Source organism: Oryctolagus cuniculus, chromosome 5 (assembly GCF_051225735.1).
Source record: "Oryctolagus cuniculus isolate XC-2025 breed Fujian yellow rabbit chromosome 5, ASM5122573v1, whole genome shotgun sequence".
NCBI classification, from domain to species: Eukaryota; Metazoa; Chordata; class Mammalia; order Lagomorpha; family Leporidae; genus Oryctolagus; species Oryctolagus cuniculus.
The window spans coordinates 89,115,850-89,141,599 of record NC_142871.1 but is presented as its reverse complement, the minus strand read 5'-3'; the positions used below and the strand labels follow the sequence as shown (position 1 = coordinate 89,141,599).

The following is a 25,750-nucleotide window of genomic DNA, read 5'->3' as shown; positions in this document are numbered from 1 at the left end:
TCAAAATCAATGCATCTCAGAATGTTAATTTCATTTCTGTAGATTTCCTTTTAGATACTCTATTATTTACCACAGGTCAGGAATATCATATGGTATTTGTCCTTCTGGGACTGGCTTATTTCACTAAGTATAATGTTTTCCAGTTGCATCTACTTTGTTGCAGACAACAGAATTTTTTTTCCCCCACTGGTGTGTAAAAAAAAAAGTCTGTACATATACCATTATGTCTTTATCCTGTCTTCAATTGACAGGTATCTGGGTTACAGATATCTGGGTTGATTCCATGTTTTAACTGTTGTGAATTTAGCTGCAGTAAACATGGGAGTACAGATAACTCATTCGTATGCTGATTCCATTTCTTTTTGGTAAATTCCCAAGAGTGGAATGGCTAGGTCATATGGTACGTCTATATTCAGAGTTCTGAGGAATCTCCATACTGTCTTCCACAGTGACTGTACCAGTTTACATTCCCACCAACAGTGGATTAGGGTATGTTTATCCCCACATCCTCGCCAGTATTTGTCGATTTCTGTATGAGAGCCATTCTAACTGGGGTGAGGTGAAACTTCATTGTGGTTTTAATTTGCATTTCCCTGAAGGCTAGTGATCCTGAGCATTTTTTCATGTATCTGTTGGCTATTTGGATTTCCTCTTTTGAAAAATGCCTGTTAAGTCTTTAGCCCATTTCTTAATTATGTTGTTTGTTTTGTTGTTGAGTTTCTTAATCTGTTTATTCTGGTTATTAATCCTTTATCAGTTGCATAGTTTACAAATAATTTCTCCCATTCTGTCAATTGTCTGTTCACTTTGCTGAGTGTTTTCTTTTTGCAGTCTCTCAATTTAATGGAATCTTGTTTGTCAGTTTTGACTTTGATTGTACTTCTGGGGTCTTTTCCAAGAAGTCTTTGTCTATACCAATGTCTTGCAGGGTTTCCCCAATGTTCTCTAATAATTTAAATCAGTTCATAGACTTGGGACTTCGATCCATTTTTGAGTGGATTTTTGTGTAAGGTGTAAGATAGATTTCTTGCTTCATGATTCTGTACGCAGAGATCTAGTTTTCCCAGAACTGTTTGTTGAAGAGACTGTCCTTGCTCCAGGGATTGATTTTGGCACCTTTGTCAAAGTTAACTTGGATGTAGACATGTGGGTTGATTTCTGGAGTTTCTATTCTGTTCCATTTGTCTACCCATTTGTTTTTTTTTTTGCTAGTATCAGGCTGTTTTGATTGTAACTGCTCTGTATTGTGTCTTGAAACGTGGATTTTTGATGCCTGTGGCTTTGTTTTTGCTGTATAAGATGGCTTTAAATAATCAGGGTCCCTTTGTTTCCATATGAATTTCAGTATCATTTTTTCTACATCTGAGAAGAATGTCCTTGGTATTTTGATTGGAATTGTATTAAATCTGTAAATTTCTTTTGATAGTATGGACATTTTGATTATATTGATTCTTCCATTCTATGAACAAAGAAGATTTTTTTCATTTTTTCTATCCTCTGTTTAACATTTTTTATTTTAATCATAGAGATTTTTGACTTCCTAAGTTAAATTTATTCCAAGTTACTGAATTTTTTGGACCTATTGTGAATGAGATTAATGTTAGAAATTCTTTCTCAGCCATGGCATTGTCTGTGTATACAAAGGCTATGGATTTTTATGTGTTGATCTTACATCCTGCCATTTTACCAAACTTGTCTATGAATTCCAATAGTACCTTAGTGGAGTCCTTGGATCCTATATGTATAGAATCATGTCATCTGCAAATCAGGATAGTTTGACTTCCTTCTTTCCAATTTATATCCCTTTGATTTCTTTTTCTTGCCTAATGGCTCTGGCTAAAACTTCCAGGACTAAATTGAATAGTAATGATGAGAGTGGGCATCCTTGTCTGGTTCCAGATTTTAGTGGAAGTGCTTCCAACTTTTCCCCATTCAATAGAATGCTGGCTGTGGGTTTTTCATAAATTGCTTTGATTGTGTTGAGGTATTTTCCCTCTATACCCAGTTTGCTTAAGGTTTTTATCATGAAAGGATGTTATATTTGATAAAATAAAATTTTCTCTTCTATTGAGATAACCATGTGTTTTTTTTCTTCAATTTGTTAATGTGATGTATCACATTGATTGATTTGCAAATATTGTACCATCCCTACATACCAGGGATAAATCCCATTTGGTCCACGAGAAAGAGCTTTCTGATATATTGTTAGATAGGTTTTTTTGTTGTTGTTGAAGATTTTTCCATCTGTGTTCTTCAGAGTTATTACTTTGGTTTTCATCTTGATTATTAGTCTGTTTAGGTTTCCTGTGGCTTCATGGCTCAATTTTGTAGGTTGTACGTATCCTGGAATCTATGCATTTTTTTCTAAGAGTCCCAATTTATTGATAAACAACTTTTTGTAGTAATACTTGGTGATTATTTTTATTTCTGTGGTATCTCTTATTATATAACCTTTTTTTAAAGATTTATTTTATTTATTTGAAAGAGTTACAGAGAGAGGTCTTCCATCTGCTAGTTTACTCCCCAGATGGCTGCAGTGGCTGGAACTGTACCGATCTGAAGCCAGGAGCCAGGAGCTTCTTCCAGCCAGGGTCTCCCGAGTGGGTGAGGGAGCCCAAGGATTTGGTTCATCTTCTGCTTTCTCAGGCCATAGCAGAGAGCTGGATCAGAAGAGGAGCAGCCAGGACTAGAACCAGCGCCATATGGGATGCCGGTGCTTCAGGCCAGGGCTTTAACCCACTGTGCCATAGTGCTGACCCCCTTTATATCCTTTTCATCTCTGATTTACTGATTTGGGTCTTCTCCCTGGTTTTTTGTTGTTGCTGTTGTTAGTTGGGCCAATGGTATGTCAATTTTTTTTTAAACCCAGCTCTTTGTTTCCCTGATGTTTTGTATTTTTTTTGGTTTCAGTTTTGTTTATTTCTTTAATTTTAATTATTTCTTTTCTCCTACTAGCTTTGGATTTGGTTTGCCATTGTTTTTCTAGGTCCTTGAGGTGCATTGGTAACAGTTTTATTTAGTGCCTTTCAAATTTCTTGATGTAAGCACCAATTGCTATAAACTTTTCTCTTAACACTGCTTTTGCTGTATCCCATAAGTTTTGATATATTGTATTGTCTTCTTTTGTTTCCAGAAATTTTTTTGATTTTTTTTTTTTTGATTTGTTATATGACTGTTCATTCAGGAGCATGTTGTTCAGTCTCCATGTGTTTGCAAATGTTTTAAAGATTCTTGAGTTGTTAATTTCCTGTTTCATTCCATTGTGGTCAGAGAAGATTCATGGATCTCCATTTTTTTGCTTTAGCTGAGACTTGCTTTATGGTCCAGCATGTGGTGTATCCTAAAGAAAGTTCCACGCAGTGATGAGAATGACTGTTCTGCAACTGTGGGATGAAAAGTTCTGTAGATACCGGTTAGGTCCTTTTGGTCCATCACATCAATTAGTTCTATTATTTCTTTGTTGATTTTCTGTGTAGTTTATCAGTCCATTGATGAAAGTAGGGTGTTAAAGTCCCTCATTACTTTTGTATTGAAGTTGATGTCTCTCTTTAGAATAACTTTTCTTTTAAATAGCCAGGCATCCTGGAATTGGGTGCATATATATATCTTCCTGTTGAATTGACCCCTTTATCATTCCGTAGTACCCTTGTCTCTAACAGTTTTGTGTAAAAGTGTATTTTGTCTTGTATTAGGACGCCTACAGCTGCCCTTTTTTGCTTTTCATTAGTATGGAATATCTTTTTCCATCCTCTCACTTTCAGTCTGCATTTATCTTTGTTGGTGAAGTGTGTTTCTTGTAGGCACCAAATTGATCAGTTTTGTATTTTAATCCATTCAGCCAGTCTGTATCTTTTAACTGGAGAGTTGAGGCCATTTAAATTCAAGGTTACTATTGGTAAGTAACTACTTGGCCCAGCAATTTTTCCATAAATATTTTATAAATATTTTATTTTCCATAAATATTCCTATTGTTTTATTTGAAAGGAAGAGTTACAGGTTGAGGCAGAGAGAGAGGTCTTCCATCTGCTGGTTCACTCCCCAGTTGGCTGCAATGGCTGGAGCTGCACCAATCCGAAGCCAGGAGCCAGGAGCTTCCTCTGGATCTCCAATGTGGGTGCAGGACCCAAAGACTTGGGTCAACTTCCACTGCCTTCCCTAGCCATTGCAGAGAGCTGGATCAGAAGTGGAGGAGCCGGGACTTGAACCAATGCCCATATGGAATGCTGACAGTGCAATCAGTGGTTTTACCCACTAAAAGCATAGCATGTAAACATCCTGTGAGTAGCATATCCTTGGGCATCTTTTGTAAGGTTGGATGAGTGGTGACAAATTATTTCAATTTTTGTTTCTTATTGAAGGCCTTCATTTAGCTTTTCATAAATGAAAGCTTTGCAGGTTACAATATTCTGGATTGACAGTTTTTTGTTTTTTTTTTTCTTAAGACTCGGACTATGTCTTTCCATTCTTTCCTGGCCTGTAGAGTTTCTGATAAGTCTGTTCTAATTGGAGATCCTCTGAAAGTAATGTTTTGTTTCTTGTGCATACTTTAGAATGTTTCTTTGCTTTATTGTTGAAAGTTTCACTACAATATGTCATAGTGAAGAGCTTTTCTGTTCATGTCTATTAGGTGTTCTGTATACTTCCTGTACTTGGACATCCCTTTCTTTCTCCAAATTAAGGAAGTTTTCTGTAGTTATTTCACTAAATAGGCCGTCTGTCTTTTTCAGAGCTTCAGGAACTCCTAAGACCCATATGTTGGGTCGTTTACAGTATCCCATAAATTTCCACCACTGTTTTTAATTTTTCTAATTTTTTTTGGTTTGCCTGAAAAATTTCCAAAGATTTGTCTTGTAGCTCATATGTTCTTTGTTCTGCTTCACAAGTCTGTTCTCAAGGCTTTCCACTGTATTTTTTATTTGACCTAATTCTTTATTTCTTTTTTTTTTTTTTTTTTTTTGACAGGCAGAGTGGAGAGTGAGAGAGAGAGACAGAGAGAAAGGTCTTCCTTTGCCGTTGGTTCACCCTCCAATGGCCGCCGCGGCCGGCGCACCGCACTGATCCGATGGCAGGAGCCAGGAGCCAGGTGCTTTTCCTGGTCTCCCATGGGGTGCAGGGCCCAAGCACCTGGGCCATCCTCCACTGCACTCCCTGGCCACAGCAGAGAGCTGGCCTGGAAGAGGGGCAACCGGGACAGAATCCGGCGCCCCGACCGGGACTAGAACCTGGTGTGCCGGCGCCGCTAGGTGGAGGATTAGCCTAGTGAGCCGCGGCGCCGGCCGACCTAATTCTTTATTTCTAATATTTCATTGGAAGAATTTTCATTCATGTTGGGTATGGATTTCTTTAATTTGTGGATCTGCTCTCATTACTTCTGAGTAATCTTATTAATTTTTTGAATCCCATTTCAGGCGTTTCATCAATCTCTTCATCTTCACATTCTAATATTGAAGTGTGTTGTGTTCTTTTGGGTTGGTCAGGTTGTCTTCCTTAATCTTTTTTCTTGAATCTACATTTATTTTTAGGCATCTGTGTAGGTACTTGTTAGTTTTTTCCTCTGATGGCTTTTTTTTTTTTTTTTAAGATTTTATTTAGTTGAGAGAGTTAAAGACAGAGAGAGAGACAGAGAAAATTCTTCCATCCGCTGGTTCACTCACCAGTTGGCTGCAAGAGCTGCACAGATCTGAAGCCAGGAGCCAGGAGCTTCTTCCCGGTCTCCCATGCAGGTACAGGGGCCCAAGTGTCTGGGCCGTCTTCTACTGCATTCCCAGGCCATAGCAGAGAGCTAGATCAGAAGAAGAGCAGCTGAGACTAGAACCAGTGCCTAAACGGGATGCTGATGCCATAGGCCGAGGATTAACCTGCTGGGTCAGAGCACCGGCCCCCCCTCTGATGGCTTCTATCTTTGAACTATGCCTTTGAGATTTAGTGGAATATCTGCACTTTCACTTATTACCCAGAAGTGTATTTTGGGTGTTGCCACAGAGCTCTGTTCAGTGCTGTATGTTGTGGTATCCAGGGTAACACCCAAGTTGTGCTTGGTAGACCTCTTGTTAGCAATAAGAAGGGTATGGTCACCAATTGGCATAATCACACCCTCACCTCCTGTCTCCCAAGGTGATCTGTACCTGGAAGATAATACTCAGTGTGTTTAATACTCATCCATGCTTCTGCATGAACTGCACAAAGGATCTGTGCAGTTTCAGTGTACGCCCAGATTCCCATAATGATCCACTCTAGTCATTCAGGGAACTCTGAGTGTGTGGAGCTGCACACAGGATTGCCCGGAGACCTGGCTACACCCTATACCCTCTCATGTGGTCACAGAGTTCCCATAGTCTCAGCACACAGGGCTCCCACAGTCATGGGGTGCAGAGGATTCACTCCACCCTGCTTCTAGCCTTTGCCATCAACCAAGAGGCTGAGACATGCTGAGAGGTTGCTGCCTGTGGGTGCTTCACCTAGGAGGTTTGAACCCTGGAAGCTATGATATGTTGAGAGGCTGGGAACACCTCAGAATTGTATGTGGGTGCCCTGCTCCCTGTCAGTCCTCCCAGCCAAACTCAAAATCAATGAGGAAAACAGCTATTTCCCTCTGGTAAAATTGCTGGCTCACAGGTGTGCACAATAGCTGACAGCTGCAGCCTTACTTGTTTCACCATCTTGCCTTCTGCCCGCTGGTTGCTGGGCACATTCGAGAGTCTCTGCAGCTGGTAATGATAGCAGAATGGCTCTTTCTCCCTACCTGTTGTAGAGTGCATACAGCCAAGGTGCTGTAGTTGCCTCTGCTAGCGCCTTTCTCTGCTAGTTGCTGGGTGTGTGCACAAGAACTGCCGAAGTTGCTACCTACTTATGTCCAAAATGGTGCCCACCCTCTTTCAGCTAGTTGCTGGGCACCATTGTAGGGGGAAGATGGGGAAAGAGAAATGTTTCCCTTTTTTCCTCTGGGTGGCAGAGAAAAAACAACATCATCCTCCCTTTTTCCTATATAAAAAATTGTCCTCTTAATGACTTAATCTAGTTAAACTGTCATAACAGATATATGTAAAATGTGTTTTCTCCCATTCTGTTAATCATCTTTTTACTTTCTTGATGGTATCTTTGGTAGCACAGAAGTTTGTTTTGATGACATCTACTTTTGTCTTTTAGTGTTACTTCTAAAAAGATAGCCTAGAGGTCTTGGGAGATTTATTCCTTGTTCTTCTAAGTGTTTTATAGTTCTAGCTCTGAGGTTTATAGTTGTGATCCATTTTTAGCTAAGTATTGTATAGATGTAAGGAAGGGGAGTCTACTTCATTTATTTTTTTTATTATTTGGATATTCAGTTATCCCAAACTATTTGTTGAAAAGACTGATCTTATACTGAATTGTGTAGGTATCCTCTGAGGTATTTCCTTAGACCTTTTAGCAGATTCATGAACCCGGTCCTAGTGTAGTTAGTGAGAAGTAAAGTGGAAAAGCCACATTTTTTTTTAAGTTTTGTTTATTTTAATTTTATATGAAAGGCAGAGACACAAAGATACAGAAAGAAAGATCTTCTATCCTCCCTAAATGCCTGCAACAGGCAGGGCTTAGCAAGGCCAAAACCAGGAGTCCAGAACTCCATCTGGGCCTCCCATGTTGTTGGCAGAGACTCAAGTACTTGAGCCATTGTGCTGCCTCCAGGATGTGCATTAGCAGGAAGCTGGCTGCAAAGTAGAAGAGCTGGGACTTGAACCAGGTACTCCATCTGATTTGAGATGCAGGTGTCCTTACGTGGTGACTTGCCACTGTACCAAATGCCTCTGCCCCACATTGTATTTTAAGTTGAGTGCCTATTAAAATCCCTTTTTACTATTCCCTGTTACTTGTTTATTGCTGTGTACGAATTACCCATGGACTCAGTGACCTAAACCAGAAACTCTAGGGCATGAATTTGAGAGACTGAACTACGATATTCTGTCTTGGGACCCTTAATGAAATTAGTTAAGTCATGCTTTATAAAAAACAAAAGGGGGGAATGTTAATAAAATGATGTAGTCTTATCTGTGGCGCAGTCTACACCCGGACACCATCCTAGGCTCTAGCCCCTGCCGCCATTGTTGGAAGCCGGAAGCCAGGTGACCACCTGGCCCAACCACCAGTGTCAAACACCACCTAATGGGATTCTCTGCTCCTACTTCCCCATCCACCCCCCACCCCCACTCCCACCCCCACCCCCCGCAGCAAAGTGTTAAAAAACCTGTTCCTGAACACCTGGCTCTCTTTCTCTCCATCTCCTGATCTCTCTCTCTCTCTCTCTCTGGATCTCTGGATCTCTGGATCTCTGGATCTTTTTCTTACCCTCTCCTTCTCCTTCTTGTCCTTCTTTGCCCCTTCCCTCAAGTATGTCAGATTTACCCCAATAAATTGTTTCCATTAAAAAAAATGAAATTAGTTAAGGTATTGGTTTAGGCAACAGGCAATATGGCTAGTGATGGAGGATCTGCTTCTAAGGTAGCCCACTCATATGACTGTGACAGAAAGCTTCATTTCCTCAGCACAAGAACCTCTAGAAAGGGCTCCTTAAAGTGTCCCCCAGGTATAGCAGTTTGTTTGCCCCAGAAATCATGGTATAAGAGAGTGAAGAGGAAGCTGAAGTACTTTAATGACCTGCTGGCCATTACACATTGACTCATGTCTAGACATATTTTAAACCACCACATATTCTTGTTAGTTTTATTTTAAACTCTAATTACAAAAAATGAAAAAAAAATCTAATTGCAAGTGGCTGATATTTTATTTTCATATTGGGTGCCCACTTACTACTGAATAAAAGGAAATTATCTTTGAAATAATTTCTCTTCTCTTTCCTTTTTTTAAGTCCCTTGTCATCGGTATTTCTGATCTAACCAGTCTTGCCATATACTAGGTTCAGTAAAAAGGTAGAGGGAGGACTATGTGAATCAAAAATGTTGTATCAACAAATATGACAAATAACATGATTTTTATAACATGATTTCTAAAGTGAAATAAGTATGAGAAAATTGTCTACTCTTTTGTATTTCTAAATTCTCACTACTATTTTTCCAGTTTTTAAGAAGAAACTCACAAGTAGTTATCTTGGAGGCTATCCTTGAATATGTGACCTATATACTAGCTAACCAGAATTTTGACCCTTTCTAATTTAAGAAACATTTTAAAGGTAGCTGTTACATTTGTAGCAAGATCATATGAATCCATTTCAATATTTTACTTTGTAATCTGGTTCTTCCTACAAACTCTTTTGTAGGTAATGATTTTGCAGGATTTTGGAACTGGTCTCTAGTGGGACCCTGTGGGAGGATGAACACAGAAGAGCTGGAGCTATTGAGTGACTCCAAATACAGGAACTATGTAGCTGCAATTGACAAAGCACTAAAGAATTTCGAATACTCTAGTGAATGGGCAGATTTGATATCAGCACTTGGAAAACTTAACAAGGTATGTTTGTCTTATTTAATAAAACAAGAAATATCAGAAATCTGTCTTTATGTTTAATGTGTTTCTCTAAACCTTGGAGTAAAGAGTTTAAGAGTATAATTAAACCATAGATTATTTTTGGTGGTACAATTTGAACTCATGAATTGTATACCTACCTAGTAAGGCATGTTGTGGTTTTAGAAGTTGTAAAGAAAAAAATATATGAAAAATGTAATCCTTAAATATAAAAACAGGATATTAGGAACCAAATATGCTAACTCTCAGACTAGTAAGTTTCTATAATTAAGCATCAGTTACTGTTATGGAGTTCCTGGCATCAAAAAGAAAAACTGCAAGTGGATAGCAGTTAACTGCTGTGTCTTTTCCAAAGAGTATGTAGCAGAAAGAGAACATCGTATTTCCAGGAAAGCTTTTCTAATTCAATGCATTGTACAAAGGCAGCTCTGTATATGAGTATAAGCAGTCATTTAAATGACTTGGAGCTTGGCTTTGAGTGATCGTTGTTTTTTTTAAGCCTTGAATAAAAAGTGTTTTTTATTATTTCCCTATAATTGCAGACTTTACAGGGAGAAGTAGAGACAGAGAGAGGTCTTCCATCCACTCGTTCACTCTCCAAATGGCCACAATGGCTGGAGCCAGGAACTTCTCCCGGGTCTCCCAAGTGGGTGCAGAGGCCCAAGGACTTGGGCCAACCTCTGCTGCTTTCCCAGGCACATTAGCAGAGAGCTGGATCGGAAGTGGAGCAGACAGGACTTGAACCAGTACCCATATTGGAGTGTGGGCACTGCAGGTCAGGGCTTTAATTTGCTGCACCACTGTGTCAGCCCCACAGACTTCTTGACATGGTTGATTTATCCATGGATACTATAGTAGCATCACAAATCAACTCATAGTTTTTGACTTTGACCCTATTTTTATTTTTATTCTTTTGGCTGTAGATGAGATTTTGCTCACTTCACCCATAGTTTTGAAGAGTTTTGTTGTTATCGACTAGAAAGCTTCTCAATATTAGAGACTATATAGGAAAGCATTGCTCTTCCAAAACCTGTTTTAACAAATAGCCAGATGCCTACAGATCCACAGAGGAACAATAAAGCTATTTGAGACACACACACACACACACAAAATCATCAAATAGCTTAGCATTAAACAACAATTATTAGAACAGAAATCTGTCTTAAGATACATACCAAAGACATTCGTTTTTAACGTGATACCACAGATATAACCTTATCTTGAAAACCTTAACTTTTCAATGTGTCAGTGATTTATGTTAAAATTAGATGCACAAACATCTATTTTACATGTTAACTTCAAACATTTATGATATGAGGTTTGAAAATTTTGATTTCTTAACAGCCACAAAAAGTTGTAACCGAAAGTATGAGTTTGCTTAAGGTTAGATTCTTTGTTTTTGAAAACTTCTGAGGGTTTCTTCCTGAAGACTTAACTGAGAGCTACTTTCAAAGACAATTCATTAAATTATGGAAATTTTTCTAATTAATTGCATCATTAGTTTTTATAGATTATCCAATATTCACGAAAGCAGATGTCATTGTATCCAGATAACATAAAATAGAATACTCAAGTTATTAATGAAATGATTTAAAATCATGGTAGAACAATACAAGAATTTCATATATATGTATATATTGAAGATAGTTTAAATATATGTGTTAGTATAAATGTAATGAACTGGGAAATTCTCTGGTGGACTGCTTTTTGTGATTATTTTATAGAGTTCCATTTCAGTTTTTTCTTATCTAAAATAAAGGACTTTTTGTGTATTTCTTTCAAGTTCCAGTACCAGCGTATTATTCTGTATTCATTCTGAGTGTTTGTGGCACTATATTAATCCTTTAAAATTGTCTTCTTTGTTCATATTGAAGGACCATGTTTTGAGATTTTTTTGTTGCCTAAATAACTAATCTACTTTGGGTGGTTTTCAAGATAGGATCTCCTTAAACCTTTGCCTGACTGTTATCTCTAAAGAAGTTGAGTAAATAAGCAAATTTTCTTGTCCAATGGGAAAATTAAGTTTGTAAAAACAAATGGGCAATTACCTTATTTGAATTTTTTTTGTTGATTTTTGAAAAAAATTATTTGAAAGGCAGAAAGACAGAGATCTCCCATCTGGTGATTTGCTCCCCAAATGCCTGCAATAGTAGACAGTAGGCCAGACACAGCCAAGAACTGGGAACTCAATTCAGTTCTCCCATATGGGTGACAAGGTCTTTTCTATCACTTGCTGCCTCAGAGGGTACACATCAGGAAGCTGGAGTCAAGAGCCAGATCAGGGACTCAAACTGATATTTTGGGATATAGGTGTCCCAAGTAGCATCTACTAACCCCTCAACTGAATAAATACCTACCCTAGATGTTCTTATATGAATCAGAATTACTTGCTAAAATATAACATATTAGACCTGGAACATTGGTTTTTTTCTCTCTTCCAACAGAATTATCTATGATAAGGTTAGATTTTCCTTGATTTCAAACAAAGCTAATGATTTTCCAACTGTCATCTTTTTATATTAGATATTAAAGATTGAAAAATTTTTAAAAAGTTCCATTCCTAATAAATTTGTTTTGGAGAATATTATTTTTCATTAAAAATATAATGTCTGTTAACATGTAATGGATTTATTTTTAAATTTTCCTGTTTTAATTTCAAGTATATTTTTAAGCATAGTATATATAAGCAGATATGACAAAAGCAAAAACCTACAATAATTTTTGCTAATGTTATATATGCTAGAAAATGGAAATAAAGGATAATATTTTTGTTTTTCTCAACTTCATTAAAATGCTTTCTTCAAGGTCTTACAAAATAATGCAAAGTACCAGGTAGTACCTAAAAAGCTGACCATAGGCAAACGCCTGGCTCAGTGTCTACATCCAGCATTACCAGGTGGAGTTCATCGGAAGGCACTTGAAACATATGAAATTATCTTCAAAATCATTGGACCTAAGCGACTTGCCAAAGATCTTTTTTTATATAGGTAAGAATAATTGTACTATTTATACATAATTAAATAAAATTTATTGTTAAAGTATTTTATGCTTCCTATACTAAGAATGAAAAATTTGAAATCATTTTAATGTTTCAGATATATTTCTTACATAGTTAATTCACAAAAATTTTTAAACTTTGACTTTTTTGTATTCTTAGCTGTTATTTATGAGAAGTTTCACTTAAAATTGTTGAACCTCGTATATTTTACCCTTTTAAGCTTGAAAACTAGCTCCAAGAAAACAAAATAAGATACCTCGATCTCTTAAAAGATTTAAATATTGTTGACTTTTCTCTAGTTGAACTAGTCTTTAGAATTGGTTGCCATGATAACACATTTTCCTGTTTAGTTACTATTTCTCAATCTCCATTATTTTTTCCTCTTAAGGCTCACTTAATCCTGTGCCTTTCTTTTGTCTTTATGTTTTTCCCTTGAGCAAGCTTATCTACACTAATGATTTATCTTTTTTAAAAATAATTTTACTGTGTACATTTCAGGTGTATAGCTTAATGTTATAAGACAGTAAAATTGTTACTATACTAAAGCAAATTAACATATCCATCACCTCAGATATCCTTTTTTGGTGGCAAGGGCAGCTAAAATCCACTCATTTAATAAAAATCCTAAATGTATGATTATAATATTTTTAATTATAGTCATCATATTTATTTGAGAAACAGTACTCCCATCTGGTGGTTCACTCCCCAAATGCCTATACCCGTTGGGGCTGAGCCAGGGCCGAAACTGGGAATCAACAGCTCAATACAAGTTTCCCGTATGAATGTCAAGAACACAATTACTTGGGCCATCACAGATGCTTCTCAGGGTATATATTAATAGCAAATTGGATTCAGGAGCTAGAGCCAGGAATTGAACCCAGGTACTCTGATGTGAGGCACGAATGTCCTAACAACTAGGCTGAATGTCCATTCTTTAGTGCATCTTTGCTGACTAGACAGTGGATTTGATTTTACATTCACATATGATTTTGGTGCCTAGATTAAGCTAACTTCATAACACAGGTTTGGAATTGTCCCTCTTTTCTGTTCCAGAATTTTCATAGTATTGGTATAATTAAATATTTGTAAGATTTCATCTAAAGCTTACGGGCAGATTTGTAATTACAGATTTATTCCATTAGTATATGTAGAACTGTTATCATTGTTTTTGTCTTCTATCAGTTTTATTAAGTTGCTTTTCTGGAAATTTGCCCATTTTATCTAAATTTTCGTATGTATCAGCCCAAAATTTTTCATAATATATTTTTATCATCTTTGTAACAGGATTCATAGTAATGTTTGTTTTTTCATTGTTAATATTGGTGATTCAAACCACCCTTGACAAGATCAGTGTTATCAGAAGTATATCAATTTTGCCAGTCTTTTAAAATCCAATTTACAGCTTTTTGATGAATTGTATTATGTATGTATTTTCGTTTTAGTTTTGCTCAGATAAGCTTTCTCTGCCCTATTTGAAGCTGTCCTATTTCATTCTCCCTATTCTAGTGCTATACCTTTTTCCCACCCCCATCACTTGCCACCATTGGTGGGGGAGGGGGAGAATGGTAGGAAAACATATGAGGATACTTCATAAAAGTTCAGAGAAAAATTGAATCGAAAAATTATTTTGGAGAGCAGATGTCATGTCTCAGTGGGTTAAGTAGCCCTTTGGAATCCTTCATCCCATATTGAAGTGCTGGTTCAGGTTCTGGGACTTGAACCAGCCTATGCTTTTTTTTTTTTTTTTTTTTTAATTTTTTGACAGGCAGAGTGGACAGTGAGAGAGACAGAGAGAAAGGTCTTCCTTTTGCCATTGGTTCACCCTCCAATGGCCGCCGCAGCAGGCACGCTGCGGCCGGTGCACCGCGCTGATCCGATGGCAGGAGCCAGGAGCCAGGTGCTTTTCCTGGTCTTCCATGGGGTGCAGGGCCCAAGCACCTGGGCCATCCTCCACTGCACTCCCTGGCCACAGCAGAGAGCTGGCCTGGAAGAGGGGCAACCGGGACAGAATCCGGCGCCCCACCCGGGACTAGAACCCGGTGTGCCGGCGCCGCAAGGTGGAGGATTAGCCTAGTGAGCCGCGGCGCCGGCCAGCCTATGCTTCTGATCTAGCTTGCTGCTAATGTGATCCTCAAAGAATGGGACATGATGATGGCTCAAGTGCTTGGGCTCCTGACACTGTCAGAGTCCTGGATGGAGTTCCCGAATCCTAGCTTCAGCCTGGACCAGCCTCAACTGTTGTGAGCATTTGGGAAGTGAACCAGTAGATGGAAGATCTACTGATCTCTGTCGCTGTTACTCTACCTTTCAAGTAGATAAAAAAATATTTAAAAGATTTTTTTGGTGCAGAAAATTTTGAAATCATCTTTTTTTTCTAGCTTTTATTTAATAAATATAAATTTCCAAAGTACAGTTTATGGATTACAATGGCTTCCCCCCCATAACTTCCCTCCCACCTGCAACCCTCCCATCTCCCGCTCCCTCCCCCATTCCATTTGCATCAACATTCATTTTCAGTTTACATTAAAACTAGAGTTTATGGCCAGCATCATGGCTCAATAGGCTAATCCTCCACCTGTGGCGCCGGCACACAGGATTCTAGTCCCGGTTGGGGCACCAGATTCTGTCCCGGTTGCCCCTCTTCCAGGCCAGCTCTCTGCTGTGGCCCAGGAGTGCAGTGGAAGATGGCTCAAGTGCTTGGGCCCTGCACCCCATGGGAGACCAGGATAAGTACCTGGCTCCTGCCTTCAGATCAGCGCGGTGCACCAGCTGCAGTGCGTCAGCCACAGTGGCCATTGGAGGGTGAACCAACGGCAAAGGAAGACCTTTCTCTCTCAATGTCCACTCTGCCTGTCAAAAAAAAACACAAAAACCTAGAGTTTATTTGTATTTATGTTTTTAAATTTTTATTGAATAATGATTCATTTGATCCCAATATTTATGGTATAACCAATACATTTATTTTTAAAGGTCTGTAATTTTATGATAAAATGGCATATCTCTCTTCAAGCTTTTTTTTTTTTTCCAATATTTATTTATTTATTTGAAAGAGGGAGAGAGAGATCTTCCATCTGCTGCTGGTTTATTCCCCAGATGTCCGCAATAGCAGGGGCTGGGCCAAGCTGAAACTGGAAGCCAGGAGATTCAGCCAGGTCTTCTACATGGATTGCAGAGGCCCAAACATTGGGTCATCTTCTGCTGGTTTTCCCAGGCCACTATCAGGGAGCTGGATTGGAAGTAGAGCAGGTGGGACATGAACCAGTACCCATATTGTATGCTGGCATCAATGGCAGTGGTTATACCACAATGTCAGCCTTTAAACTTTTTTTGATTTGCTGCAGTGTACAAAGTTGTTAAGAAAGCTAGTGCAGCTTGAGTACCTTAATATTTAAATGAGTATGAAAAGTAAACTTTGGGTAGTACATATCTGGATCTCAGATTTAGAGCAGTCAGCGTTAAAGTTGCAAAGTGTTATACAGTAACTAAATTTTGAGGGATGTTAAAAGCCACATTGGCAACAGAAAACCAATTAGAGGTTTTGATGAGAAAAACCACCTTAGAACACTGCTAAAGCAATGCCAGTTAGGTTGTGTTCAAGATAGGATGATGGTCTCTTCTAAGTAAATGCCTGGTGAAAGTAGAATTTACTATTTTCAAAACATATCCAGAGAAGTGGCTTGGAGAGAAAACTTAATGACTGAGGGTTATAATAAAAATCACTTTTTCAGCCGAGGATCATGCCTAGATTTATGGCTTTTGGTTAGCCAGATTGGCCATTTTGAAGTGATAATTATGAGTTAAACAACAGGTTTGCAGGCAAGAGGAGATTCCGTTTTGGAACTGTGAAATAGGAAGACATTGTGAAACAACTTAGGGAGCTACTGGGTTTATGGTTATGAAACTCAGGTGAGAATACTGGGTTGGGTTAATTGATGTAGAAATTATCATCAAATAGATAAAATTTTAAGCCAATCTGTATACTTATAAAATCGCAAAGATTTATATACAGATAGAATTACATTTGAATTAATATTTTATAGTTATTTTTCTCTTCCTTCTCTTTTTAATTTTTTTAAATAGTTCTGGATTATTTCCTCTTCTCGCAAATGCTGCCATGTCTGTGAAACCAACATTGCTCAGTTTGTATGAGATATATTACCTGCCTTTGGGGAAAACCCTGAAACCTGGTCTACAAGGATTGCTAACTGGTATTCTTCCTGGCTTAGAAGAAGGATCAGAGTACTATGAGAGGTAAAATGGTATTTGGTGTACTTCTATAATTGAAATTGTGGATTAGTTAGCAAGCATCCTCAGATCAGATATCACAAAAATGAATGATTCTAGACATTTCAGTGTATCACCTGAAGATTTTTTTATCAATAAAATATTATTAGATGTATCTGGTCTGTATATCATGGGTGGTAAGAGCACAGATTTGGGAGGAGAATGTATTGATTCAGATTCTACCTCAGTAGACTCTTGAGATTAGGAACACTTTAATTTTTTCAATTTTTTTCAGTTGAATATAAACAATAACTATTTCAATATTATAAAAATGAAATCAGGTGGTCCAGTGTCTTGCACATATAATGTTATTTTTTTGCCAAAGACTTTTTCTTTAAGGAATACAAACTTTATGCTTTTCATAAACACAACCTTAGGAGTATAGTGACTTTTCCCACTGTACTACCCTCCCACCCCTCTTCCTCCTCCTCCTCTAATTCCCATTCTTAGTTTTTACTAAGATCTATTTTCGGTTAACTTTATACGTATATTGTTAACTCTGCACTAAGTAGAGTTCAACAAATCGTATGGGGGGGAATAACTGTTTCTCGACAGTTGAGACAAGGGCAGTTCAAAGTCATCGCATCTTGAAGTGTTAATTTCACTTCTATAGATTGCCTTTTAGGTACTCAATTAGTTATCACAGATTAGGGAGAACATATGGTATTTGCCCTTTGGGGACTGGCTTATTTCATTAAGTATGATGTTCTCCAGTTTCCTCCATTTTGTTGCAAACAAAAGGATTTCATTTTTTTTTTAACTACTGTGAAGTATTCCATGGGGTATATATCCCATGATTTCTTTATCTAGTCTTCAGTTGACAGACATTTGGGTTGATTCCATATCTTAGTTATTGTGAATTGAGCTACAGTAAACATGGGTGTACAGATAACTCTTTCATATGCTGATTTAATTTTCCCTGGGTAAATTCCCAGGAATAAGATGGCTGGGTCATATGGTAGGTCTATATTCAGATTTCTGAGGAATCTCTGTACTGTCTTACACAGTGGCTGTACCAGTTTACATTCTCACTAAGAGTGGATTGGGGTACCCTTTTCCCCACATCCTCACCAGCATTTATGGTTTGATTTCTGTGTGAAAGCCATTCTAACAGGGGTGAAGTGAAACCTCATTGTGGTTTTAATTTGCATTTCCCTGATGGCTAGTGATCCTGAGCATTTTTTCACATGTCGGACATTTTAACATCCTCTTTTGAAAAATAATATGTCCTTAGCTCATTTCTTAACTGTGTTGTTTGTCTTGCTGTTGTTGAATTTCTTAATATCTTTATATATTCTAGTTATTAATCCTTTATCAATTGCATAGTTCACAAATATTTGCTCCCATTCTGTCACTTGCCTCTTCACTTAGCTGAGTGTTTCTTTGGCAGCTAAGAAGCTTCTCAGCTTGATATAATCATTCCATTTGTCAATTTTGGCTTTGATTGCCTCTGTCTCTGGGTTCTTTTGTAAGAACTCTTTGCCTATGCCAATGTCTTACAGGGTTTCCCCAATTTTCTCTAATTTTATGGTGTTGGGTCATAGATTTTGATCTAATCCATGTTGAGTGGCTTTTTGTGTAAGGTAAGGGTCTTATTTCATAATTCTGCATGCAAAGATCCAGTTTTCCCAGCACCATTTGTTGAAGGGATTGTCCTTGTTCCACGGATTGATTTTAGCTCCTTATCTTTGGATAAGTTCATTGTAGATGTGTGGGTTGATTTCTGGCTTTTCTATTCTGTTCCATTTTTTTGTACCAGTACCAGGCTGTTTTGATTGTAACTGCCCTGTAATATGTCTTGAAATCTGGTATTGTGATGCCTCCAGCTTTGTTTTTGTTGTATAAGATTTCTTTAGCTATTCGATGTCTCCTGTGTTTCCATATGAATTTCAGCATTGTTTTTTCTAGATCTGAGGTGAATGTCATTGGTATTTTTATTGGTATCACATTGAATCTGTAAATTGCTTTTGGTAGTATGGACATTTTAATGATAATGATTCTTCCAATCCATGAACATGGAAGATTTTTGTTGTGTGTGTGTGTGTGTGTGTCTTCTGTTTCTTTCTTTAATGTCTTGTGATTCTATTCATAAAGATATTTGATGTCCTTGGTTAAATTTATTACAAAGTATCTTTTTTTGTAGTTACAGTGAATGGGATTTATTTTAGAAGTTGTTTCTCATCCATGGCATTGTCTGTGTATACAAAGCTACTGATTTTAGTGTGTTGACTTTATATCCTGCCACTTTGCCAAACTCTAGAATGAATTTCAGTAGTCTCTTAGTGAAGTCTTTTGGATCCCCTATATATAGAATCATGTCATGTGCAAATAGGGGTACTTTGACTTCCTCCTTCCAAATTTGATTTCTTTTTCTTGCCTGATGGCTCTGGCTAAAACTTCGAGGTCTAAACTGAATAGTAATGGTGAGAGTGGGCATCCTTGACTGGTTCCAGATCTCCGTGGGAATGCTCCCAACTTTTCCCCATTCAGTTAATTGGATACTGACCCTGGGTTAGTCATGAGTTGCCTTGATCATGTTAAGAAATGTTCCTTCTGTACCCAGTTAGCTTAAAGATTGTTTTTTCAAGTGCTTTCTCTGCATCAATTGAAATATGTGTTCTTCAGTTTGTTAATGTGATGTATCACATTGATGTGGGAATGTTGAACCATCCCTGCACACCAGGGATACATCCCACATAGTCTGGGTGAATGATCTTTCTGATGTGTTGTTGGATTTGATTAGCTAGTATTTTGTTGAGAATTTTTGCATCTATGTTCATCAGGGAAATTGGTCTATAGTTCTCTTACTCTGTTATATCTTTTTCAGATTTAGGAATTAAGGTTTTGCTGGCTTCACAGGAGTATGGGAGGACTCCCTCCCTTTCATTTGTTTTGAATAGTTTGAGAAGAATGGGAATTAGTTCTTTAAATGTCTGGTAGAATTCAGCAGTGAAGCCATCCGACCCTGAGCTTTTCTTTGCTGGGATGGTCTTTATTACTGATTCAGTTTCCATCTTGGTTATTGCTCTGTTTAACTTTTCTGTGTCTTCGTGGCTTAGTTTAGGTAGGATGTATGTGTTCAGGAATCTATCGATTTCTTACAGGTGTCCTGAATTGTTGGCATACATCTTTGTAGTAATTTCCCATGCATCTTTTTATTTCTCTAGTGTCTGTTACATTTCCTTTTTAATCTCTAATTTTTTTGATTTGGGTCTTCTCCCTCTATTTTATTTTTTTGCTTAGTTGAGCCAATGGTGTGTCATTTTTATTTTTTAAAAAAAAACAGCTTTTCATTTCACTGATCTTTTGTTTCTTTGTTTTGTTTATTTCTTTTCAATTTTAATTATCTATTTTCTCCTACTAGTTTTTGGGTTTGGTTTGCTGTTTCTAGGTCCTTGAGGTGCATTGACATCTCATTGATTTGGTGCCTTTCCAATTTCTTCATGTAGGCACCAATTGCTATAAACTTTCCTCTTAACACTGCTTTTGCTATAGCCCACTGTTCATTCAGCAGCATAATGTTCAGTCTCCACGTGTTTAATTTGTTCTAGAGATTCCTGAGTTGGTGATTTCCAGCTTCATTGCATTGTGGTCTGAGAAGATGCATGGAATGATTTCGATTTTTTTTGAATTTGCTGAGACTTACTTTATGGCTTAGCGTGTGGTATATCCTGTAGAAAGTTCCATGCACTGGTGAGAAGAATGTGTATTCTGCATTTGTATGATGAGAAGTTCTGTAGATAATCTATTAAGTCCATTTGGTCCATAGTAACATTTAACTCTGTTGTTTCCTTGCTGTTTTTTTTTTTTTTTTTTGCTTGTTTGTTTGTTTTTTGAACTGGTTTATCTGTCCATTGCATTGAAGCCTATGTCTCCCTTTATATCCCTTAACATTTCTTCCTTTCCTTTCCTTTCCTTTCCTTTCCTTTTCTCTCTTTTCTCTCTTTTCTCTCTTCTCTTTTCTCTTTTCTCTTTCTTTTCTTTCTCTTTTCCCTTTTCCCTTTTCTCTCCTCTCCTCTCCATTCCTCTCCTCTCCTCTCCTCTCCTCTCCTCTCCTCTCCTCTCCATTCCTCTCCTCTCCTCTCCTCTCCTCTCCTCTCCTCTCCTCTCCCCTCCCCTCCCCTCCCCTCCCCTCCCCTCCCCTCCCCTCCCCTCTCCTCTCCTCTCCTCTTCTTTCCTCTTCTTTCCTTTTCTTTCCTTTTCTTTTTGACAGGCAGAGTTAGAGAGAGAGAGAGAGAAAGGTCTTCCTTTTTCTGTTGGTTCACCCCCCAAGTGGCTGCTACGGATGGCACCTTGTGGCCAGCACGCTGTGCAGATCCGAAGCCAGGAGCTTCCTCATGCAGGTGCAGGGCTCAAGCACTTGGGCCATCCTCCACTGCACTCCTGGGCCACAGCAGAGAGCTGGACTGGAAGAGGAGCAACTGGGACAGAATCCGGCACCCCAACCGGGACTAGAACCCGGAGTGCCAGCGCCGCAGGCGGAGGATTAGCCTAGTGAGCCGCAGCGCCAGCCAACATTTCTTTTAAATAGCCAGGTGCCCTCTAATTAGGTGTATATACATTCATAATAGTCACATCTTCGTTTTGAATTGATCCCTTAATTATTACATAGTGTCTTTCTTCATCTCTTTTAACAGTTTTTGTTTTAGTCTATTTTCTCTGATATTAGGATGGCTACACCAGTTCTATTTTATTTCTGTTAGCATAGAATATCTTTTTCCATCCTTTGACTTTCAGATTGTGTTTATCTTTATTGGTGAGATGTTTCTTGTAGGCAGCAACTAGATGGGTTTTGTTTTTTAATCCATTTATCCAGTCTGTGTATGTTGTAAGTGGAGAGTTGAGGCCATTTAGATTCAAGGTTACTATTGGTATGTAACAGCTTGGTCCATCAATTTTTCCATAAATATTCTTATTGTTTACTTGGGATTTCCTTGGTACTTTTACTAGGATATTTTCTGCCTTCACTTTCTAGTGATTACCTTGTTTTTGTGTTTCTGTGTGTAGCACATCCTTGTGCATCTTTTGTAAAACTGGATGAGTACTAACAAATTCTTTCAATTTCTCTTTGTTATTGAATGTCTTTATTTCACCTTCTTTCATAAATGAAAGCTTTGCATGGTTCAGTATTCTGAGTTGACTATTTTTTTTCTCTTGACTTGGAATATATCTTGTCATTCTCTCCTAGCCACTAGGGTTTCCAATAAGAAATCTGCTGTGAGTCTAATTGGAGATTCTCTGAAAGTAATCTGGTGTTTCTCTCATGTACATTTTAGAATCTTTTCTTTATGTTTTATTGTGGAGAGTTTGACTACAGTGTATTGTGAAGATCTTTTCTAGTCATGTGTATTAAGAGTTCTATATGCTTCCTTTACTTGGACATCCCTTTCTTTATACAAATTAGGAAAGTTTCCTCTAGTTATTACACTAAAAAGGTCTCTAATCCATACTTTTTTCACACCTTCAGAAACTCATAAGAGATTTATGTTGGGTTGTTTGATAGTGTCCCTTTAATCTCCAACACTGTTTTTTAGTTTTCCTATTTCTTCTTTTTTTGCCCTGACCATAAAATTCCCAGAGGTTCGTCTTCTATCTCGGCTATTCTTGTTATGGTTTTCCACCATATTTTTTATTTTACCCACTGATTTCTTCATTTCTCTTTTAAATCTCAATTTTGTGGGAAAAATTTTAATTCATCTCATGTATGGATTTAGTTCTTGAATTTGCTTTGTATTATTTCTAAGTAATCCTATGATCAGTTTTTGGAATTCCATTTCTGGCATTTCATTAGTCTCTTCATCTTCACATTCTAGTGTTGAAGTGTTGTATTCTTTTTGGGGTGTCATGTTGTCTTCCTTACCCTTTTTTTCTTGAATTGCTATGTTTATTAGTTATTTGTGGTGAAATTTTTTGTGTTTTTTTCTCCCCCTGTGATGGTTTTTAATCTTTGAACTATACCTCTGTGGCTTAGTAGAGTGTCCACTCATTCAATGAATACCCAGAGGCATGTGCTGGGTGTGGTCAGGGAGCTCTGTTCAGTGCTCCAGTGTGAGGAGAGTGTCTAGGGTGACACCCAACTTGGGCATGGTAAGTCTTTTTTTCTTTAAATCAGAGGGGACATTTATTCAGCACCAATGGCATAGTCTCACATTCACCTTCTTTCTTCAAAAGACTAATGCCTGGGCACTAGTCCCAGCAGATATAGTTTTCATCCAAGCTGCCACAAGAACCACAGAAAGGATCCAGGAGTCCTTGGTATGAACATGGCTCCTGCAGCATTGACACTCACCAGGTTATTAGGGAGCCCCAAGCATATGGAATCCCCCATAGTGACTGCCTAAAGTCCCAGCCACACCTTGCACCTCCCATGCAGCCACTATTTTCATAGTCTTTGCCCCACAAGGCTCCCACATTCATGAGCTCCCAACTCCCTGTCAGTTCTCTCAGCCAAACTCGGGCATCTCCTCTTGGCTCATTGCTGGGCATATGGGCATGAACTGGTGCAGCTGTTGCATATGTCTAAAATGGTGCCTACCCGCTCTTGGCTAGTTACAGGATGCCATTGCCAGATGGTCATGGAGAGAGAAATGTGCCCCCCTTTTTTTCCTCTCTAGGTTGGCAGGTACGCTGTCCTCCACAGCGCTCCAAGCCAGACTCCCATCAGACTCTTCCTTCAACTTTATTGCTAGTGGCTTGGGCTGCTGCAGTCTGGTATCACCTCACTCCAAAGCTGGTGCTGAGGCTCTCAGCTGCTGGGGTCCTGAGTTGTACACATCCACAGTGTCCCTCTAATTTGTAGAAAATCAACAGAAAATGTGTTCTACTCTAGAATTACTAGTAAGTAAAATGTGTACAGTGTTTTATGGCTTAGAATGGTTCAACAATCCAGTGAAGTAGGTAAGTCTGTGGTAGTGCTTCTATTGTTCTTTCCCTTTTGCAGATGAGAAGACTGAAGTGAGGAAAGATTATGTGATTTCCTCCAAAGTATACAGCTAAAAATTGTGGAGCCAGGACTTAAATCCCATCCTCTACCTCTAGGTGTATTCTTCTATTCTGTCATACTTGTGTCTAAGGCAAAGCATATGACAACATGCATGCTCCTGTACATTTTTGGAAGAGAATGATTTATCTTTTTAATGAGACCTTTTTCCCTTCTTATGCCACTTTATTTTATACCTCAGAACAAACACGTTGTTGGAAAAGGTTGCTGCTGCAGTGGACCAATCAGCATTCTATAGTGCCCTTTGGGGTAGTCTTCTCACTAGTCCTGCTGTGCGTCTACCTGGAATTACATATGTTCTCGCCCATTTGAACAGGAAGCTCTCCATGGAAGATCAACTTTATATAATTGGTAGTGATATTGAACTAATGGTAAGTGTAGAATCTTGGTGTATCACTTTACAAATCTTTCTTGGGAATCAACCACTATTTCAGACAGGTACTGAGGGTTGTGCTATAACAAATTTCTATTTTCATCGTTTCTTGAAGATCACATTTTTTCATCAAGGAAAATTATAGGCCAAAATAATCAGTAGTTACTGTTTTTCGAAGCTTAACTGTTTTAATGAAAGGGTATTTATATTGTTATCCTTTTAATGTATAGATAAATTGAAATCAGAAAATTATAGTGTTAATAAAGAGTAGAAATCATCAGATTCTCTTGAATTGGAATTTGGACTCTGCTATGCTATTATGTAATAGACTTTAGTTTTTATTTTACATTGGTCATGTCTTCATTATTACCATCTTACTGACTGACAGAACCATTCTTAATATAGCCACATCCATTATGGACCAAAGTGGGCCTTTTTGGTCATAGCTTTCTTTATGTGAAGGATTTTATACAAAGTGATAATAGCCAGATTCTGTATGGAATTTGTGTGAAAGGATATACTACTAAAGCAGAGAGTAAAAGAGAATATAAAGAAATCACATTGCTCACTTATACTTTTTAATTTCAAAATTAAAAACAGAAGGAAATTTTTATTTTTGTGGAGCACTGCTCTAAAATGATTTTTGAGGGAAAACAAAGAAACCCTCAGGATCATTTTAAAAGTTTTTGAGAAAACATTTTGGTTAACCATTCTAACCCTATACCCATTAATCACACCACATTTCACTCTCACTCCTGTCACTGGCAACTACTAATCTTTAAGATTCTATGGATTTGTGTATTCTGAATAATTTACATAAATCTAATCATACAATGTGTGGTTCTTTGCAAATAGCTTATTTCACTTACCATAATATATAGCATATGAGAATACATTTATTGTTATCAGCAAATACGTAGCATATGAGAATACATTTATTATTATCAGCAAATAATATTCCATAATATAGTTATACACATCACACATTTTATTCTTCCATTCATTACTTGAAGCACACTTGGGTTGCTTATTTTTTGGTCATTATAAATAATGCTATGTTGAACATTTATGTATAAGTTTTTGTATGAACATGTCTTTTCGTTTCTTTTTGATATATACCTAGAAGTAGAATTGCTAGGTCTTGTGGTAACTCTGTGTTTAACTTTTTGAAGAACTGGCAAGCCATTGTCCAAAGTGTGGCTGCATGAGTTGTAATTCCCACCAGCAATATATGAGGGTTTCAGTTGCTCCACAGCATTTTAAATACTTGTTACTGTCTTTTTTTATTATACCTATGCTAGTGAGTATGAAGTACTATCCCTTTGTGGGTTTGATTTGCATTTCTCTAATGACTAATGATGTTAATTAACATCTTCTGGTTGGTTATTGGCTGTTTGTATAAATTCTTTTGATAAATATATGTCAATTCTTTCCCATTTTAAAAATTGCTTTGTCTTTTTTTAATTGTAGGAGTTTTTTGTATATTCTGGATTTTTTAAAAATTATTTATTTGAAAGGCAGAGTGCCAGAGAGAAAGGGAAAGAGAAAGAGACCTTCCATCTGCTGGTTCACTCCCCATATGGCCGCAGTGGTCAGGGATAGGTCAGGCTGAAGCCAAGAGCCCAGAACTCAATCCATATGT

General features: G+C 37.8%; 1 protein-coding gene across 11 annotated transcripts in view; it reads left to right on the top strand.

Moving 5' to 3' along the window:
• The window catches only part of DOP1A (DOP1 leucine zipper like protein A), a 110,613-nt gene that overhangs the window by 10,727 nt on the left and 74,136 nt on the right, over positions 1–25,750 (top strand). For 10 of the 11 annotated variants that reach the window (XR_016233898.1, XR_016233899.1, XM_070073831.2 and 7 more), the window contains exons 2-5: positions 9,248–9,438; positions 12,259–12,440; positions 16,532–16,702; positions 23,917–24,106. Coding sequence is in view for 8 of the 11 variants with exons in the window: in XM_070073831.2 (XP_069929932.2) it covers positions 9,301–9,438; positions 12,259–12,440; positions 16,532–16,702; positions 23,917–24,106 (681 nt within the window). In the remaining 3 variants the exon portion in view is untranslated. Of the gene's footprint in view, positions 1–9,247; positions 9,439–12,258; positions 12,441–16,531; positions 16,703–23,916; positions 24,107–25,750 lie in introns of those variants that run through there. The other variant, XM_089332968.1, reaches the window with a different exon arrangement.